Source organism: Lactuca saligna, chromosome 2, assembly GCF_052625555.1.
Source record: "Lactuca saligna cultivar CGN05327 chromosome 2, ASM5262555v1, whole genome shotgun sequence".
In the NCBI taxonomy this organism is placed as follows: Eukaryota; Viridiplantae; Streptophyta; class Magnoliopsida; order Asterales; family Asteraceae; genus Lactuca; species Lactuca saligna.
This window is the reverse complement of record NC_136418.1, coordinates 122,597,572-122,619,869: the sequence shown is the minus strand read 5'-3', so window position 1 is coordinate 122,619,869 and position 22,298 is coordinate 122,597,572. Positions and strand designations below refer to the sequence as shown.

The 22,298-nt window shown below is 34.4% G+C and overlaps 2 protein-coding genes and 1 non-coding gene across 3 annotated transcripts; 2 read left to right on the top strand and 1 right to left on the bottom strand.

Moving 5' to 3' along the window:
- Positions 1-1,566: 1,566 nt before the first annotated feature.
- On the bottom strand, positions 1,567-2,807 carry PUP4 (purine permease 4). Its single transcript, XM_078977693.1, has one exon. It carries the CDS (start codon positions 2,784-2,786, stop codon positions 1,569-1,571), a length of 1,218 nt encoding a protein of 405 aa, XP_078833819.1. The 5' UTR covers positions 2,787-2,807; the 3' UTR covers positions 1,567-1,568.
- A 9,695-nt stretch (positions 2,808-12,502) lies between these two features.
- Positions 12,503-12,901, top strand: LOC145030042 (uncharacterized). Its single transcript, XM_078978477.1, has one exon. The coding sequence runs from the start codon at positions 12,503-12,505 to the stop codon at positions 12,899-12,901; it is 399 nt and encodes a 132-aa protein (XP_078834603.1).
- A 7,102-nt stretch (positions 12,902-20,003) lies between these two features.
- LOC145033100 (U6 spliceosomal RNA) lies at positions 20,004-20,105 on the top strand. The gene has a single exon (XR_013677342.1). It is a non-coding gene; the product is annotated as a U6 spliceosomal RNA (small nuclear RNA).
- Positions 20,106-22,298: the final 2,193 nt, after the last annotated feature.

The window sequence follows — 22,298 nt, the reverse complement described above, 5'->3', positions numbered from 1 at the left end:
AACTTTTAAAACTTATTTTTTATAAAAGAAACTAAAAATACAGAAATTCATAACTTTTTATCATTTTTCCAATAATATTAAATTCGATTTTTTTTAACGTCAAATTCACAATGTGAATTTTTACAAATTCAAAATTTGAATCCGGATTCACACGGTGAATCCGAAAAATATTTTTTTACATTCACAATGTTAATATATGAATTTAGATATTTTTCAATAAAGAATAAGCACTCGAAATTGAAATAAATATTTGGTTCCTTGAAAAACCAATAATTATGGTTCTGTTTTGAACTTATATATATATATATATATATATATATATATATATATATATATATATATATATATATATATATATATATATATATATAGGGTGAGGTTCAATAAAGAACTATGATTAACCAAGGAACCAATATTTTTTTCAACTTTTAAAACTTATTTTTATAAAAAAAAACTAAAAATACAGAAATTCATAACTTTTTATCATTTTTTCCAAAAATATTAAATTCGATTTTTTTTAACGTCAAATTCACAATGTGAATTTTTACAAATTCACAATTTGAATCCGGATTCAAACGGTGAATCCGAAAAATATTTTTTACATTCACAATGTTAATATATGAATTTAGATATTTTTCGATAAAGAATTAGCTCTCGAAATTGAAATAGATATTTGGTTCCTTGAAAAACCAATAATTATGGTTCTCTTTTGAACTTATATATATATATATATATATATATATATATATATATATATATATATATATATATATATATATATATATATATATATATATATATATATATATATATATATATATATATATATATATATATATATATATATATATAGGGTTAGGTTCATGTGAGACGGGCTAATTTTGTGAGACCGTGAGACGCATTTTTTATTTATTTTTTATTTTTTTTAGTTAATTCAAGTTCCGAAAATAACATTTAAAAAAGAAATTTTTGGATTTTTCCATTTATTTTGCATTTTAAAATTATTTTTATAATATGTACAGTGTAATATTCTATTTAGAATATTTCACGTTTTTTTAAAAAAAATAGGATTTTTTTTATTTAATTCAAGTTCCGAAAATAATATTTAAAAAAAGAATTTTTAGATTTTTCCATTTATTTTGTATTTTAAAATTATTTTTTAAAATATGTCAGTGTAATATTCTATTTAGAATATTTCACGTATTTTTCAAAAAAAAAATAACCGGATTTTTTTAATTTTTTTTACTTTTTTATTTTATTTTATTTTTTTTAGTTAATTCAAGTTACGAAAATAATATTAAATTTTTTTTTTTTGGATTTTTTCATTTATTTTGCATTTTAAAATTATTTTTAGATTTGGTATCACGATTTAATAAAATTAGAATGGTTTCAAATGAACCTGAACATATATATATATATATATATATATATATATATATATATATATATATATATATATATATATATATATATATATATATATATATATATATATGATGCATTTAATTTAATAAGATTAAAACGAAGTATTAATATTTTCTTTTTATTTCAAATAAACCTACCATGTTTTAGTGGTGATCTTCCGTTACAATCTGAGATAACTCCAACAACGACTTCTTTTGTTCCTGTTGTAAACCCAGTGGTGGGGTATCTTCACCGCTTCTATTGTTGTTTTCTTTCGTGTCTTGCGTTATCCTCAAATACATCCCGTACACATACGAACAGAATCCCCATAAACACAACAACGTCGACACCACCTTTTGGCCCTTGAAATCATCGCCATACACCACCACCCCTCCTATCACATTCATTGCCATCAACGCCGTCATGCATATCCCTCCGGTTAAAGACGTTGTTAGAAACACCATCCCCGCCACCCCCATAAAACTCAGCTGCCACGTCACCACGTTGAAACCCACCGTCACCCAATACTTGGTGGGCCCCAGATCAAACACCTCCACGCTTTCGTGTCTCATCTCTTTAAAACCTCCGGCCAATGCCATCACCAACGTGGCAACAGCAGTGGCTGTTGCCTCCATCACGAACTGCATTTCCATCACCATTGCATAACAATCCACCTTACTGTAAATCTTTTCCATAAGTGGAAGGTAGAGCGCGAACAACAGCCCTGCACAAACGGTGGAGAAGAAGCCCACGAGGTATTTGGTAGGTGTCAATCCTTCCGGCCGATCGGCTTTAGAACTTAATCCCAACAGCACACAACTCAGTGTCAGAAGAATGACACAATTAAGGTTTAAAAATGTGATCTTTTGCTTCACAATAATGACGGAAAGAAGGAGAGTAAACACAAGTTGAGAAGACAAGACTAGGGAGGAAGTAGAAAGAGGAAGATATGAATTACCCCAAGAAAAGCAAAGATTACTAATCATCAATATTAACCCTATCCCAAACGATAACCCCAAGAGTTTCATATCGAAACTTGAAAAGGGTTTTCGTCTATTCAAAATTTGACCATTTTTAGGCAGAAAACAGTGGAGATAATATGGAAGGTATATCGGAATGAGAAGAAGAGGGAATCCTACTGATTGGACCCAAGTAGAGACCCATCGGCTGGATCCTTTGTGGTTGAAGTAAAATTTCAAGAGGAGTGAAGACGCTATTGAACCTACGAAAAGACATATGTAGTTAATTGCTAGAAGTAATTTGTAAGCCTTACCATTAAGCTTAGATTTATTGGAAGTGAAAATAGAGTGGTTGATTTGTTGATGTTCCGGACCATGGACTTGAGCCTTCATGGGAGATATTGAATGCGATGAATTGTTCATCTCGAGGAGTGAGAGATGAGATCGAGGGATTTGTTTAGGAGTGAATGAAATTATGCAAACATAGGTTTTGTTCACTAATTTAAAGGGGATGAAATGCTTGATGATTTCATTGATTGTTTATCGGATATATACAAAACCATATAAGAGAGAAATTTTAGGCCATATTTACGGCAACTACATATTACATAATACTGAATTATTACTAAAATACAAAATGTCATTAAAGATAGTTATATTAAAAATAGCGAGGTCAGCAATGGGTCGGATTCCGTCCAACCCATTCCAAACCGGATACTGCTTCAGTTCCAGCACCGGTTTCCGGTTTCATATCCAAATTAAACTCATTACATCGTTATTTTGTTTGTGTCTCACTAGCGATTTGAGTATAGTAGCATTGGGAAAAAATAACAATTCCCGGTGTTTGACCTCTGAATCAAGAGTTTGTGAATTTTATTTTATTAATCATTAAATCTTCTTGTTTTTTAACTATGTTTTATTTCGTTACTACCTAAAGTGGAATTCTATCGCTTGCTTCATTCTGTTGTGATTTTTTTTTGGATAAGTCAAAGAATAAACCCATATATAGTTTAACAAGTAAAACATCAACTGAAATGGAAGAGGTGAGTCAATGGATGAATGCAAGGCTCGGCCGAGCCTCGGTAGGCATTAACATTTTTGTTCATAGTTTCTTCATGTTACTCATTACCACACTAAAAATACTTTCATATGGGCACAACCTCATTTTTATCATACCTCTTGAACAACTTGCTATTAATTTAGGTGGGGTTATCAAAATAAACTTAACATTATTTTAAATATGTTCTAATTTCAACAAATTAAAATAATAATAATAATAATAATAATAATAATAATAATAATAATAATAATAATAAAATAAATAAATAAATAATAATAAAACTTAAAGTCTTGCAAACTTACACACTTAAAAAAAAAGAACACACAAACATAACTACTAATCACTTAAAAAAAAACTTCAACCGTCATAGCTACTACAAACTAATAGACATTTTCATCGGAAAATTAGACTTCTATATCATCGATCGGTTCCACATTAAGATCGATATGGTCAATGGTCTAAATTTGTTCCATCAAGTCTCTACAAAGATCATGATGGATCTCAATATCATGAACATTTCTTGTACAGACGACTAAATCGAGTAAGGAAACAAAATCAGAGTACGAATAGATTTAAAACACACGATCTAAATAACATCTGGTTGACTCATTATATTGCTTGATTAGAAAATACATGAGGAAAGACAAACTGATTCCAAAATGATAGACCAAGTTCTTAACCTCTAAGTGTATCCATCTCATATTTATAGGGATACTGACAGCACAAAAAATATAAGGACATTGGACATTACAAGCTTCGAAACTAAAGCGTCCTTATAATACAATTACAAACTGACTTCGACATTACAGACAACAAAGACATATTAGACATCTCATAATAACCTTTGAACCCCAATATTCTCCCCCTTTGTGAGAAATATCGAATCTAAGTTATTAAAATCTTTGCAGTTTTATGGATAACCCTTCAGATCTCAGCATACCAGCTGATAATATTCCGAATCTCGGCTTTCTCCTTATCATTGTTCTTGGCACAACTGTTCATACGAACCATGAGATTTGTGTAATGAGGCGTTGTATACCTTTCGACATCACACACTTGAAACAAGAGTTTTGAATTAGTGTCCTTGTTTTTCCAAACAAAAATAATTCCTAAAGGTTTCAAGGTAATCTCTCCATCTTCGAAATTTCTCTAACTAGCCTTACTCAAAAGCATAGTTTATGGAACAATGATTTCTTTATCCAAAGACATAGCCAATTCAACTTCTGTTAAGGCTAAAGCTCCATAGTATCCATCAATAAAAACCTTCAAATGAGCAAAAGCATTTAGAAAATCTTCTTTGCTTGTCACTTGTAGTTTCGATAAATCTACACTCTTCATGATCAATGCCACAACTAACAAATCATGAAGATTCATTAGAGGAAAGCCTGCAACTGAGACGTCGAATGCGACATTGTTTGCTCGGACTGCATGATATCGATAATTCTATAACATACCCTCGAATGAAACATCTTTGGTTATGCCAAGAACCCGAACTATATTCACTAATAACCATATCTCATCCTCCTTCTTTCCAAGTACAACATGGAAATGAAACTTCATGCGCCTATATTCAACTTTATCTTTGTACTTGTCAGGAAGTTCGAACTATTCATCCAAGAACATCATTCTGTTCACTAGAAAGTCTAATTGATTCATATTAGTGTTCACAATGTCGAAGCTTTTCTTAGGAACCTTTTCAAATTCATGCATCTCCCCAGACACAACCAAAGCTTTGGTATACTCATAATGATTAAGCTTTTGTAGGATCACCTTTGGTAAGACTAGGTGGGTCATTTGTATGTTTTTAAAGAATACTTTGAACTTGTTGTTATTTCTCCATATCTTCTTCATAAGCAGCTTTCTTTTCCTCCTTCGAAAGCTGAACACTTATTTCTTTCCCTTTCCCTTTATCTACTTCAGTAGGCTTGAGTTTTGAAGATCCTGATTCTCCACCAGCAGATCCAATCACAATACCCTTTGTAACTGGTCTTGTAGTGGTTGTTGATGATGTTGCAGTAGATATTTTGGTAAAGATGTTGATATCGGAGTAGTTAACACTTTTCCAACAACCTTTCCATCATCATAATTTTTCTTTGATGCACTTTCCATCATCATCATTTTTTCTTTGATGCACTTCCATTTTCTCCCCCTTGCACCCTTATAAAAATAGGTTGGGCATCTGTTGGCATCATGTTGATCAATTTCGCGAGTGGTGCTAACTCCTTCTGAATTGTCGACTCCAGTAGTGAAAACTTCTCAGAAAGTAGTTCAAGAGTGATCAACGAAGACGAAACAAAACTTGACTTCAACACCAATACCTTTAATTCTATCAACAATTTATCAATTTTTGCAAAACTTTGAACATCAGCATCAACTATCTTCTCAACTTTCGGAGTAAGAGTTTCGTACAAAGTAACAAATTTTGTTACAACATCAGCAATTATATCAACCTTCTGATGAAGAGATGATTAATTTTGTTCTAATGCTGTAACATCCTTTCCAAAATCCTCATGAAGTTCTTGAATTTTAAGATTCACATCTTCTCAAACCTTCTTCACATCTTGAATAAAAAGAACATGCCTTTCCCTTGGAGTATCCTTTATATCTTTCAAGTCAGAAGTAAACGAAGAAGACTGTGCCTTCACCTTCTTCTCATAGTTTTTATCAACAAGATCAATTGCCTCTTGAAGTCGATTCTCTTGTCGTTTCAGCAACATATCAACCTCGAGACTCGAAACATAATGTTTTCCCCCTCTATCAGCCTAAAGTTGTAATAGAGAATTGAGTTTTCTATTGAGAAATTTTGAATTGCTTCCCTTCCAGCAACATATTATCCGAAATATTCTCTTCTTCTTGATCAAACTCGATATCAACAAAAGTACCATTAAACGCATCATCATCAGTTTGTTCAGTTTCTTAAACAAGGTTGGGTTCAGTGGATTATGATGAAAATAGAGATGTAATAGGTTGATTACGAATGTTATTGAAAGTGGGTGAATGGGTAGAAGTAGAAACGGTGGAGATAAATGGTGGTAGAGAAGTTGAAATGTCAACTGTAGAAGATTCAAAGGATGATGAAATAATAAGATTAGGATTACCTTGAACTTGATTTGTAAGAGCTTCGTTATTTGACACTCCTTCACCCATGTTGACATTTGTATCCATATGAGATATGTTCACAGAGATGTTTGAAGTTTGAACCTCCTCATTAAATGACTCGGTATGCGAAACCTCGTGTGGTATGACTGTTGTTTGCTTAGGAGTGGATACCTTCGTACAATCACCTTCATTAGTCGTTGTGTCCATATTTGATGTTTTCACAGAGCCACCTGAATTTCCAATCTCATCGAAATTCAACTCATTTGGAGAATTCCTCGTTGGTGATGGATTACCCACTGTATCATCTTGAATTGGAGTTTCAATCACTACTTCATCTTCTATTGATTCTTGTGACAACTCGAAATTTTCATTCGGTCAAACCCTAAAAGTCAATCACTTCATATTATAAGTCAATTTCATTTCTATTTGTTTTTAACAAATTTAAAGTTCGTTTGACTATTATAATAATTATTCTTTAAATGAACGGGTGAAAGAATGTGCCGTCTCGGGTCTTGAAATTTGTAAACCGCGAATGCCACGTAGTTTAGAAGTTCACGGCCAAACTTTAATGTTTGGGCCGTAAACTACCCCCAAAAAACGTAAACTCATGCTTAAGCATGAGTTTACTCCCTAAAGTGCATCACTTCTCATTTTCACCCTAAAGAGTAAATTCCAAACTCTCTCAAGTATCATCACGGTTTTCACCCGATTTTCCTGAAAACGTAAGTGTTTCTCGACTTGATTAGTTGATATAACATAATATCTAGTGATTATACATCCTTTAATCCATCCCTTTATGTGTTTTAACTAGATTTCCAAAACACCAAGAACACACACTAGTGTTCTTGGACTTTTAGTTCATTTCAAGCTTCCACAAAGTAAGTACTTCTATCGTAGAGTCATTTAAAGCTTGCTATACATATTAATATCAAGGAAAAATCCCAAGAACAAGGTGTTCACGGTTTTGGGAGGCTCCCAAAACCGTAAACACCAATTATAGTGCCAAGGGGTGCTTTAAGGTGTCTAGATGTTTCACAATGCCTTAGGGACTTGTCTAGATCCATCCTTGATGTGTTTATCACCTAAAAGAACAAGAAAACAATCATTTATATATTTTTACGGTTTGGGGATCTCCCAAAACTGTAAACACCTCAAAAGGTGTTTAAATGTCCCATATTTACTCCTGATGCCTAGAATCTAACCTAGACTATTACCATGATGAGCTAAGGACTTGAAAACACCAAAATACCTAAGTCCATGAGATTTTAAGGTAGTAAAATCATGGAGAAATGATCCATAGACCGTAAACTCCATTTAGGAGTGTTTTGATGCCACACAACACTTCCTAAGGCTTAAACATGAAGTACGAATGCTTGGATTTGCTTAGAAAGCTTCAAACATCAAATGGTCACAAAGTAGGTGAGCTTACGATCGTAAACCCAAGGGTTTAAGACCATAAACCCTTTTTTGCTAGTGACCATAAAACCGTAAACTCCTTAAAGGAGTGTTCCTTGAACCCTAAACACACTAGCCTTTCCCTACAGCACTTAGATGCAACCCTTGAGACTTATAACACTTCTATAAGGTGTTTAGCATGTACTAGGGTGTCTTAACTTTGTTTATTAGTTGTTTAAAGACTAATTGTATACATATATGTGTTATAATATGTTAACTAGGATCATAGAGTGTGTTCAAGACTTCACTTGACACCTAACAATCCTACATCTTCAGTTCATCCGTACCGCTCACTACAGGTGAGTTCATACCCCTTAATAAATGATTTAAATGTTTTTAAATGCTTTTATGGGGGGAATACAAGTTAAATACTTATATTTACTACATCAATCACATGTGATTAATAACTACAAAACCAGTGGTTTTCTTACTGTTCAAACTATTTATCAAACTGTATTGCTTCAAACTGTTTTACAAACTCTTTTACTTATCAAATACTTTTACTTAAACTCTTTTATACTTATTATCAAATGCATGTCTATGTATGTATAGTTATATAAGAAATGTTTAAAAGGCTTAGGAAGGCCTGCCCGCCCTATTTCATTTTCACCGTTGAGATGTGGTCTGGTGGGATATCGGGTACCCGTCCGAAGGTCGTTTAAATATTAGTTATATATCATGTGTACATATATAGTCATAAAGATTCTTCCAATTCATTCAGTACCCTTAGGTAACAAGGGTATAGTTTCATGTTCATACGTACTAGTTACATCACTAGTAAGTTACCATAGGGGTAGCACAGGAGGATACTAATACTATTACTAGAACAATGAAACATACAATGAGTCAGTTCAATCATGAGTCAGTACGAGTAATATATACAATACATTACTATACATGTTAGATAGAGAGAACATGCATTACAACTAGCACACGCAGAACGTTTCAGTACATACAGGCTAGACAAAGAAAGAGTACACTTTCAGTTAGCACATTCATTACATAAACATTCATGCAGTTATGTGAACCATATAGCAGGTCATGGCATTTCCTGCCATGACCGCTCTTGTATCCCGAATCTCCTTAATTGTGGGGAGCGTATAAGTTTACGTATAGATCTATACTGGATTGACTATCCTACACCTTGCTGCTCGCCACAGTGGGACTTGCAAGTCTACGGGTGCCAAATGTCATTTCTTACGGCGTCTTACATCGTCGTTTTACTAGAGTCGGTAGCAGGATACAGGTCGATCACATGTTACTTGGAACACCTTTTTTTAAGGTAGTTAGTAGCACGGTAGTCACTTATTACAAATACTACGGTACGATAATATTTTCCCATTACATTCACTTCGTGAATATTCACACGATGCACGGAAATGTAGAAACTATATTTTTGGTTAATGATAGTCAGAATTGGGAAAACACACACTCTAACAAGAGACATACACACAGACACGAGATGCCTTGGTAGAAGGCTATAGTTAGTAGGAAACATAGGGTTTCCTAGGAGAGTTCAAACATTATACAAAACATCTTACAGAAACATCTTTCAAACGTTTTCATACAAACTCAAACATTAATATACTTATGATCTCACCAGCATTAAGCTGATACTCGCTTTCAAAATAACTTGTATTCTCAGGTCACCACTAGATAGGTACATGTGCCAGGATTTTGAGAAAATGGAGTTCGTTCAAGACTCATCATTTATTTTGATATGTATATTTTTTGTGTCTATAATTTTGATAGAACACACATGTATGAAATTATATTATTAATGCAATGGATGATGTTGTTGCTTGTTTACTACTATTCATTGTTGTGATACTGTACATGACGTCCTCCGCCCCCAAACGATTCCGCCGTTCAGGTTTTGGGGTGTGACAATTCTTCACTGATGATTAACTTTCATATCTTCTTGTTGTAACACCTATTCCAAATATTGATTAATTTATATTTTTTTTTTGCGTTTTGTGCATGGACTCGATGAGGTGGGATGCTGCAACTTGTCGAGTAGAGACTGAGATGAGGATGCGGGATTCGGGACCTACTCGACGAGTCAGAATGCCCCCACTCGATGAGTCGGAGCTGTAAAAAGAAACCCTAATTTTTAGAGTTTGCACCCTATTTAAAGAACATAACCCGCCTCTTGTGGCCTCACTTACCATCCTATAAGCCATAGAAAACCCTAGTTCGTCCTTGCAACTCCTTGAGTGAGAAAAAGAGTTTTTGTGAATAATTTTGGCGTATTTGTGAAGGATTTTAGAACCAGGAGAAGAAGGATCAAGGAGAGGAGCCAAATAATCGACATCTACTCTGTATTAGCCATCAAATTGAGGTATAAAGCTGGCACCTTGATCTCTAGTTGATTAGATCCCTTCTCTTGCAAGTAAATGACCATTTTTGGGGCAAAATGGAGTCAAATATAGATCTGGACATATCACAAGGATATGGTTCCAGATCTGGACCCTTCTAGGTGCCCAATGACATAAAGTTGCTCACTATATATAGTCTAGCCCCTTTCCATGCACAAACACCATGTAAGAAGCCTAGTTTGGATGTTAGAGTCTTGAAGGGCCTTGCATGCATGTAAAGTTTGCAACTTTACGTGGTATCTGTAATATGGGAGATTAGATCTGAAGTTTGGGGCCTTAGATCCCACTGGAAAAGGCTAAACATGAAAAGGATTGAAGGAACTCGTTGAGTCCCTTAGTTGACTTGACGAGTCAGGGCGGGGTGTGCCTGTTTTTAAATTTTTGATTGAGCGCACTAAATGATTAGGGTTTTGTTCGGATAGACATTAGGTTTTCTGGACAAGTAATGAATTTGACGAGTCACTAAGGTAGCTCGACGAGTTGACTCGGGATTCAGTGGAATGAACTCAGGAGGAACTCGACGAGTTTGTGGATGCACTTGGCGAGTTGAGGTCAACATGGATTGTTGACCTGGACTGTTGGCCTTGACTTTGATCGGGGTTGACCAGGGTTGACTTTGAGGGTATTTATTGGATCGTGACAAGTTAATCATATGATGACTAGAGGCAGTTGAGGAGGAGCAGTGTGTGGGATATATCTGATCTTAGCTTATCAGTTAAAATTTTGAAAGGTGAGTCTTCTCACCATACCAATCGGTTTAAGGCACCAAGGTTGGCTTATTTAATGATATGTTGTACACTAGCTGTAGTTATATTCGAGGCATGATAGTTGATTATGTGCTATGAAGTTTGCTAGTTGTATATGTGTTATGTTTGTATGGAAGACCATGGGACAACCCATGGCACCCGGATGTAAGACAATGTGGAGAGCCCATGGCTTTCCAACTAAAGACCATGGGAGAGCCCATGGCAACCAGATGTAAGAGCTGATGGGTTTTATGCATAAGAACTTTCCTATGTGCTCATACAAACCCTAATGCTTGGATCTAGGTTTCTCTATTGTACATGAAATTCATGAAAGTCTCTCAAACCCTAGATCTATCATAATATGAACTCAATTAGGGTGTATAAATTACCGTCGATTGTTATGTAGCGATAACAATCAATCCCTTCCTTTGATTGGCTTCAGAAAGCTTAGTGTCTCAAGTGTTGCACCTCTAATGGAGTCACAAACACCATGGGCAACAAGGATGGAAAGGACAAGAGAGGAGGCAGCCCAAAAATGTCCAGAAACACTATAGGAAGTCTTAGCCACGTTTTTGGGGCCATAAGGGGCCTTTATATATGTAGGCTGTAGAGTCTATTTGTGTTGCGTCATGGGCTTTTTGTTTTGTATCCGAATTAGGCCTGTCCATCCCTAATTACCTTGTAGGGTTATACTATATATATATATATATATATATATATATATATATATATATATATATATATATATATATATATATATGCATGTATGCATTATATTGTTACGTCTTTGATTATGCTTAAGTTTTTGTAACCCTAAACACCTCTACAGTCGAAGTTCTTAGTCGAGCTCTTCTGAGGCGTTCAAGTATTAATCATACGACATATTCAAGTCATATTCGTGTTTATATTTTCATTCTTAATTGTTTGCATGCATAGAATCAATCAATCCTGAAAGAACTTTGTTCTAACAATTGGTATCAGAGCAGGAGACTGTGTAATCAATACACATTCCTTCTGTAATCAGAATTCTATTAGGGTTTCCACTTTTATTGTATAAATAGAAGTCATCTTCCTCATATTAACGAAAACTTTGTTTTAGATAAAACCCTAATCTCAAGTTTACAGGTTTGATTCTAAGAGCTCACCATGTCTCACGAAGATTCGCAAACAAATCCCATCAACATCTCAAACAGCATTGGATCTACAACCAGAATACCCATTCTTTACACTCAAGATTATGAAGTTTAGGCACATCACTTTGAAGACTACGTGGTTGGATCGGAAGAGAATGGCTATCTCATCTGGGAGGCTATCACACTTGGGTCGTTTGTTCATTCAGGAACTAACATAACCGTTAAGACGCAAAAGGAATATAACAAGCTGGTGGCGGATGAAAACAAGATGGCACAAGATGAAAAAGACAAGTTGCTATGTAATGTGAAGGCTATGAGAATGATCAGATTCGCCTTACAATCTGACACCTTTCGGTTGTTCGGTTCATGCATAACTGCCAAAGAAATCTGGGATAGGTTGAAAGAACTCTATTCGACCGATGACGATCTAGAACACTCCATTCAAACCTTGTTGCTGTCAAAATTTGGAGTTTTCGAACAGAAACCTGAGGAGAAGCTCATACAGAATTTCGATCGGTTCAATCATCTCCTAAGTAAGATGATCAATCATGGAATAGAGAGGAAGTTGATCGAGCAGAAAGTTACTTTCATGAACGGGCTCAGACCGGAATGGATGGCAGTGGTTTCGATTGTAAAGCACATGAATAGTTTAAATCTTACTCACTAGCAAAACTTATGGGAATTCTCAAGTCCCATGAAAGTGTAGTAACTAAAGAAGCGAAAGTGGTTTCTGGTGTGGGTTCACTGGCCCTTGTCTCTAAAGGAAAAAGTATTGCGGAAGAAGAAGAAGAAGCTGATATGTCGGAATGTGATCTCACAAGTGAAGAGTACACTATGATGGTCACTAATCCAAAGAACTTTACACGAAGAAAATTTCCTGTCAACAAAACCGAAACTGGCAAGGAAGTTATAGTTCAGAGAAGGTGAATGATGAAGCGAAAATTTACTCACAGAAGGACGAAGACAAGAAGGAGAGCAAGCTTGTTGGAGACTCTGGATTTGATTGCAATTACTACCATGGAAAGAACCACTTTGCCAAAGATTGCATGCTAAGAAAAATGGCTGAGAAAAGAGATGGTGAAGATGATGAGGCATATTATATGTGTAATCTGGAAGAAATCAACAAAAAGAAGGCAACCAACAGTGCTAAAAGTTCTATGAATGCCTTAATTGTGCAGGAGAATGTAGATGAAGATGAGTTCGGTGGTGTTGAAGTGTGGTCAACTGACTCCGAAGATGAAGAAGTGAGAAAACCCACTCACGGGAAGGCTTATGTGGCAAAAGAATTAGGTTCGGCTGGAAAATGCTTGATGGTCACCGCTGGATTATCAACCGAAAGTACAGACAAGGAACCGAACCTGGCTGAAAACAAGTGTTTTGCGGCTAAACCCATCAGTGAGAAGATCAACGATTGTGATCATTTGATCAAAAAGGTACAATCCATCCTTGAATCACTTAAATTTTCATTAACAAATTATGAAGAAGACTTAAATGAACTAAAATTTAAATTCTCTAACTTAAGTGGTAGTCTCATGCAAACTCGCTTAGCGAATCCTAACCTAACTGACCAACTCAGCAGGACGTCTTCAAAGAGTGAGGAGAGAAGGATGTGGATAAAGCTGAAGGAGGCACAGTTAGTTAGGGCTAAGGATGAAAGTATTTATTTGCAAAGAGACAATTTGAAGTTTTTAAAACAAAGAAATGTTTTTTGTTTAATAGCTAAGCGTTTATATAAAAATATTGCTCAATTACATTTAAGTTGTGAGATAGGAAAGAAAATTCATAAGATGATTTTGCCCTTCCTTGAATTTAAGGATGATGAGATCATAGCTGAAAGTGAGTCAGAAGTGTCATAAGAAGAGACATCTGTGTCTTACAAAATTGGACTGGCAAAATAGAAACCTTCATTGACTCTAAGGAACATAAATGTATGCTAAAAGATATGTTAGATGAAAATGATAGGTTGAAAATAAAGACAGACACTATTCAATCATTTTACATGTCCAATGCTAAATTAACTTTAGAAAATAAAATGAACTTAGATAATGCATCTGAATTTGATGAGGAAAGTGAGATGAGTGAAATCTCGGTAGAAGATGTTGTTGATTGCTCAGCGTTTATGAAGAGCGAAACCGAGAATGAGAAACCCCTAATTTTAGAAAACTCGGTTGAATTTGCTCGCATGTCAAAAGACAAGCCTCAAAAACTCAAAGAAAAGGCTTTGGTTTATCAAAAGGTTCACACGGTGCCAAATCATGTTTACGCAGCTAAAGGAGTCACTGCAAGACAAACGGTAGAATTAAGAGTCTTAGTGGAAAAAGACAATGTAGAAGGGTGCGACGATTACTTCTGGTCTGCCCCTATAGACAACGCAGACGAAATCATAGGTCTGTTTGAGCAAACTTCATGGAGGGTTAAAGGAAGATATGTTGCTGAACCCATCAACAAACCCTTAAGCTTCGATAAACCAAGCACAAGTGAAACTAAAGAAATTCCTGAAGAACCAATGACAAAACCAAATGATCCAAAAATTACAACCGAATAGCAAAAGCAGAAAGCAAAGGCTAGCTTCAATATCCACAAGTCACAGAAGGAGTTAGCAGAACAGAAACTCTTGAGAAACCAAAGATATGAAAAGAACTTAAATGAGCGAAAACGTAACTGGGAATCCCAAAAACCCAACTGCATACCTCCTAAGGGAGTGTCAAGTAATAAGGGAAAGGAAAAGGTGGAAGGAAAAAAAGCCTTCAACCCAAATTCCTACTACTCCAAAAGTCAGAACCGAACATCGGCTATCGGTTCCCATCTAACGCTCAGAACTGAAAGTCAAGTTTCGGTCCCAGCATCAGCACTCAGAACCGAAAGTCTAGTTTCGGTCCTTACAACAGCTCACATAACCAAAAGTCTAGTTTCGGCCCCAACACTAGTTTCGGTTCTTTCAATTCAAAGTGCAAAATAAACACGGTGAAGGACATCAAGGGAAAGGGAAAGCTAACATCAGATTTTGAGTTCAAAGATAAGAAAAAGTCAGCTAACCCTAGGATTCAAAAGAAAATTTCCAAACCAACTAACAACACACCAACTAATGCACCGATCTTTAAACAAGATAAAACTAAAATTAAGGTGTATACCATCAAAAGAAAAGATCAAACCACTTTAATAAAAAGAACATTTTTGGTTGATATTTCTTCTGCGATTCTTTTTTCTGTGAAAGCCTCACCAGGACCCAGAAAACTTCGGGTTCCTAAATCAGCTTGAATTTGCAGGTACTTTGTGATGAGCAGTTCGATGATGAATGGTATATCGACAGTGGCTGCTCACGTCACATGACATGAAGGAAGAAAGAGCTGGGGGAGTTTCGGTCCCTGAAAGATGGTGGATGTGTAAAGTATGGAAATAACTCGTATGGAACAATCAAGGGATACGGTATGATAACAAATGGAGATTTCTCAATTTTAAAAGTGGCGTATGTGGAAGGATTGCAACATAACCTCATTAGTGTGTCACAACTAGTCATGGGAACAGGTCTGAAAGTGTCATTTGATGATGAGGGTTCTAAAATTATTGAAAAGCATACTAAAAAGGTTCTATTAAAGTCTGATCGCAAGGGAGAGATGTATCCCTTGAATCTCAACCCAATAAAAGGAAAACCAACAATATGTCTTCTATCAAAGGCAAACACAGATGAAAGCTGGCTGTGGTATCGACGTTTATCGCATCTAAAATTCAAAAATACATTAATAAGTTGGTGCTTGGTGACCATATCTGAGGCCTTCCTCTTCTCAAGTTTGACAAGGAACATCTATGTGCAGCATGTGAGATGGGCAAACAAAGTAGAAAGAGTCATCCTACGAGAATTAATACAAAGATTGTTGAAGCTCTTGAACTACTGCATATTGACTTGTGTGGACCTTCGACCATTGAAAGCATCGGTGGTAGTAAATACATACTTGTAATTGTAGACGATTTTTCACGTTTCACCTGGGTTTTCTTTCTTAAACAGAAATCTGAAGCAACTCCTAAGCTGAAGACATTCATTAAGCAAGTGGAAGTTCAACTGAAAAAGACGGTGATAAATGTCAGGAGCGACAACGGGCTGGAATTCAAGAATAAAGACTTTGAGGACTTTCTGGCTGATAAGGGAATAACTCACAACTTTTCGGCACCTTACACACCACAACAGAATGGGATTGTTGAAAGGAGTAAACCGTTCTTTATGTGAGGCTACAAGAACCATGCTTAGTTTCGCTTCTCCTCCGCTATACTTCTGGACTGATGTTGTTGCAACTACATGCTACACTCAAAACCGATCCTTTCTTAACAAAAGATTCTCAATTATACCATATGAGATTTTAAATAATTGAAAGCCCAATGTCAAATTTTTCCATGTGTTCGGTTCAAGATGTTTCATCCTAAACTCCAAGGAGAACCGAAACAAGTTTGACGTTAAAGCTGATGAGGGCATATTCCTTGGTTATTCACTCTCCTCAAAAGCTTACAGAGTGTTGAATAAACGATCTAAACGGATTGAAGAAACTTATTACATCACCTTTGATGACAATTACACGAAGAAAGTTCAAAGGAGCGAAAGTGACTTAGGGGAAATTTTTCCCACATCAGGAGAAGTCTCAATTTTCTATATCTAACTTGTTCGAGGAGTACATTCGGTTATTCGATGAACTGGAGAAGCGACGCACTCAAAGGCGAAAGTGGCAGATAACAAAATTGACGCACTCAATTTCTATATCTAACTTGTTCGAGGAGTACATTCGGTCATTCTGATTGGGTTCAAGCAATGCAAGATGAGCTCCATGGGTTCGAACATAACCGAGTTTGGAGGTTGATTCCCACACCAAATGATGCTTTTGTGGTCGGCTTGAAATGGGTCTTTATAAACAAATTGGACAAAGAGGGGAACGTCATTCGCAATAAAGCTCGGTTGGTGGTCAAAGGATATTGCCAAGAGGAAGGGATAGATTATGAGGAAACCATCGCTCCAGTAGCAAGGTTAGAATCAATAAGAATCTTCCTAGCATATGTTGCCCATAAAAACTTTGACGTTTTCCAAATGGATGTCAAATGTGCTTTCTTGAATGGAAAACTAGAAGAAACAGTCTATGTTGAGTAACCTGTCGGGTTTGTGAACGAGAAATATCCTAATCATTGTTATGTGCTGGATAAAGCGGTTTATGGTTTGAAGCAAGCACCGAGAGCCTGGTATGAAACCTTAACTCGTTTTCTAAAAATTTCAAAATTTAAGCAAGGTTCGGTTGAACCTACCTTCTTCCGAAAGAAAGAAGACGAACATTTAATGATCGTTCAAATTTATGTTGATGATATCATCTTCGGCTCTACGAATCCTAGCTTAATAGCTGAATTCAGAAAGTTGATGGAGACTAAATTTGAAATGAGCGCAATGGGTCCAATTAATTTTTTCCTTGGTTTAAATATTAGATAGGATCCAGAAGGCATCTTTATCAACTAGGAAGCGTATACAAAGAACCTGTTAACAAAATTTGGCATGATAGGTGACTAAAGTGAAGGTTCCTATGGCATTCAACACTAAGTTAACACCGTCTCTGGAGAAACCTGTCGTTGACATAACACTTTATCGGCAAATGATAGGGTCCCTTATGTATCTAACAGTTAGTAGACCGGACATTATGTTTTATGTTTATTATTGTGCTAGGTTTCAAGCAAATCCAAGAGAACCTCACATGGTGGCTGTAAATAATATCTTCCGTTATCTAAGGCGAACTTCATCTCTCGGTCTCTGGTATCCTGCCAAATCATGATTCTTTATTCAAGCCTTTTCTGATGCTGATCTTAGAGGTTGTGGTCTAGACCGAAAAAGCAATATATATATATATATATATATATATATATATATATATATATATATATATATATATATATATATATATATATAATGACTAAATGTATACAAAGTAAGAAATATATTACAATATTAAGTCATTTCTAGGGGTGGAGCTTCAACATTATATTTGGGGGACCAGAAATATAATATATATAAAAATCAATGTGAGGGGGGGGGGGGGGGGGGGGGGGCACAACCCCTGGCCCTAATAAAGATCCGCCCTTATCGTTCTTATTCGAAATAGTTGATCATAATGACATAATATATATAATTTAAACAAATTAAAAAGGTAAATATATAAATGAAAAAAAAAATTCAATCGTCAAATATATACAAATCAAAAAGTATATAATCTTTTTAAATCATTATACCAAAAAATAATGTACATGGCCTTTATTGTTTCTTGTTAAATCACACCGGACTATCCTATTAATATAAAACGATTCCAAAATCTTTGATGACAAATATTATTGTTGGATGAAAATGACATGAGTTGATTTTTTCGAATTTCTCAATGTCTTTTTTTAAATAATTATATTGAGTTTCTCTATCTAATCTAATGCACTCATAAAACCTCTATCGACATAAAAGAAACACTTCCAATTTAAATAGTGCACAACCTCCAAAATCAATATGCACGCATTTAGCTTTTTCCAAAAATTTTAGCCATTTTTAGGTTTCGGGTCATGTTTCAATCGGGTTCTCGGGAAATAGGAACCTCAATCTCCTCCGATGGCGGACCCTGAAAGACAAATCATGGGTTTCATAATTTTTTTAGGGGTTGAAGTACTTAAAAAAAAAAAAAAAAAAAAAAAAAAAAAAAAAAAAAAAAAAAACCCACAAAACAAAAGCTAAAAAAACCAGAAAAACTTATTTCCCAATGGAGTTTCTATTGTAAAATTGTAACTAAACCGATGAATTATCACATATGGTTTTGTGATGGATTTTTGATTAATTTTCACTAAATTTATATTAAATCCATCCAGACTTACACTTTGTCTATTATTAAAAAACTATGTGTGAGATCCATGTATTATATTGGTTTATTTAAAAAAAAAATTTAATATGAAAATTTTACAATATGAGAAGTTTGAATTTATAAGAAAAATGAGAAAAAAAATTTAATTATTAAAATTAATGAGGCTTTACTACATTGAATACATTACATATATAAATCATTTCTAATAAATACTTTACGTATATATTACCTTATATATTAAATGTGGAATTTTAATTTAATAAAATAAAAAATACAATAAAATGACAAGTGGAAAATAGAAAATTTAAAAAATTTAGAAAATACCATGTGTCCAAATAAAGGAGAACAAGACATATGACAAAAAAAACCTTCATTTATTAAAGAGGATTACTCTGAATGTGCAGGTCATTTAAACAAAACAAAAACTATAGGGATGAATTTGTAACTTTTTATATGATAAAATAATAAAACTGAAATGGAAAAACATAAAGTTTGCGAATCTATAATTTATCAAACCGGAAGGGTTGAGTATTAAAATCAAAAGCTTCGCATACTTGGGAGGGTAATAAGGTTTTCAGTTTGTCCGTATTAGGTCACTAAGGTTTTTTTTGTGCGTATTAGACCAATATGGTTGTTATTACCGTTTAGAAATAGTCCTTTTACCGGTTTTAATGGGTAAAAAGGACTATTTCTAAACGGTAATAACAACCATATTAGTCTAATACGCACAAAAAAACCTTAGTGACCTAATACGGACAAACTTGTAACCTTATTACCCTCCTAAGTCATTAACCCTAATTTTAAAGACATTGAGAATATATGACCATCAACAGTAAACTACTTCGTTTAGAACTCGCGTCGTTCCATATAACCTGCTACTCCTCTATATGGCGAAGCTCTTCATCTATAGTCGTCCCTTTGGAGACATCCGATAAAATTGAACGATACAGAGAAGACTAGCATGGCCTCTGCACAAGGATGACACACACAAATCAAGAAATGGTCCAAATTTTTTTTTAACCCTAATTCCCTTTTCAAATGCTAATAGAGTTCAATTGCAATTCTTACGTTTCAGTAGTTCATCTATTGAAGTCATAATTAGACAACATGTGGATTCTATGGTCAGATTGATCTTCTTGTTGATGTCTTCAACCATTTGTGGCAAGTAAGAGTGATCTTTCTTTCTATAAAGTCTCCTTTAAGTTTTTTACTTTTCCTATCATTAAGTTTCATGCTTTATAAACTTCCGTTTATGTGTTGTATATAGTCTGTATGTGTTTGTTTATGTGCTGATTTTGATTAATTTTGCAACTTCAATTTCTTAGTTCATGTTGTGGTTTTGCTTTTTATAAAATAATTGATAATATGCATCATCTGCAAGTCCCTGTTGGTTTTACATTTCCATTCGTTATCAAATGTAGACATTGATGGGAGATATCAAAGTGATATTTTGTTTTTGTACATATGGATGTGTTCATGTAAACATTTAAATGACAAAAGAGAAGTTATTGATAAAATGTTGCATATTTATGTAATGAAGATCGTCAATCATATGAGTTTCTAGACTTAGAAGTTCTGGAAGGGTTGTGAGATAAGTTTAAATGGAAGCAACTATTTTCAGTCAAACAAATCAGTCACATTGATTAGTAAGCATGTTTTCTAAATAATTAAGGTTAATGACCTAGGAGGGTAATAAGGTTTCCAGTTTGTCCGTATTAGGTCACTAATATTTTTTTGTGCGTATTAGACCATTATGGTTGTTATTACTGTTTAGAAATAGTCATTTTTACCCATTAAAACCGGTAAAATGACTATTTCTAAACGGTAATAACAACCATATTGGTCTAATACGCACAAAAAAAACCTTAATGCCCTAATACGGACAAGTTGGAAACCTTATTACCCTCCCAAATCATTATCCCTTTTTCCTTTCGCAGTTCACAAGCCACAACCCTCCCCATAAACCCTTGGCACCAAATCAATCGTATCGTACTATCTCTCTTACAAACATCCGCAACTGTCACGATGACTTACACACCGATACCTCTCTTTTGTGTAGTGTTTTTCTTTTTTATTTGTTTTAGTCCCTTTTGTGTAATGTTTAAAGTTTTTGTTCTTGAGAAGAATTTCCGTCCAATAATGGTACATTTTTGTTTTGTTTGACAACTTATGTATGAACATTCAAAGATGATTTATATAACCTTCAATTCCACAAATTGACTTGACCTTAAGTAAAACCAAAACCATTTTTGATATGTCAATGACCTTAAGCATTTGAATTCATGTGCAATCGCCAAACATTTAATATAATGGCGTGTAAATAGTTTGTGGATGATTTGAAGTCGGATGATGCTTGTTCGATCTAAAGATAAACTTTCAAACTATAGAATAATTAAGAATATTATTAGTAAAACTTTAGGCTTTCTATTAATCCTAAGATAGTACTCCCCCACTTCCACGAGTTAAGAACTTTTCTATAGGTAAATCACCTCAAGTTACCATTGATGTATTGATCATAAGAATTAAAATGAAAATATTGTCCCAAACATCTAATCAATGTTTTAAAAACCGGTTTGAACTGGTCGGTTGAACTGGGAACCGGAGGAGGGAGCGGTTCAACTATTATCGGTTTTACGTTGATTTCTGAACCGGATTGAACCGACCGGTTTTTAGAAAAATCCGGTTGAACCGGTCATAATAAATCGGTTAAACCAAATAAAAACATTTGGAAAATAATCATTGACATGATAAACTTTGGTGATTTTTTTCAAATCTATTTTGTTTTTGTCTAAATAAAAACATATCGTGTATCTTACAACGTTTTTTGATTTGTTCTCTATTCATCTAAAACTATACTTTGTTTCGGTATTATACTTTATTTTCTTTTTGACATATATGGATTTATGTGAAACACTAAAACTTCTAAGATATGTCTTATTTTAATGTATTTGGATTGATTTACAACTTAATTTTATGTATATTTTTAATGTTTGAACTTGTAAACGTCAAATCATAATTTATATATGTATGTATGTGTAGGAAATAGAAAAAATAATGAAAACTATAGAAACCGGTTTATCCGACGGTCGAACCGGTTAAAACGGTTGAACCAAAAACTAATCATCATACCGATTCAACTAAAAAACCGATTTTTAAAACATTTCATCTAATATGATAGCTACTAAAAATTGGAGATTGACTATTTGT

Excerpts from the sequence above, each read along its gene's own strand:
- LOC145030042 (XM_078978477.1), top strand. The coding sequence starts at position 12,503 with ATGGCACAAGATGAAAAAGACAAGTTGCTATGTAATGTGAAGGCTATG.
- PUP4 (XM_078977693.1), bottom strand. The coding sequence starts at position 2,786 with ATGAACAATTCATCGCATTCAATATCTCCCATGAAGGCTCAAGTCCAT.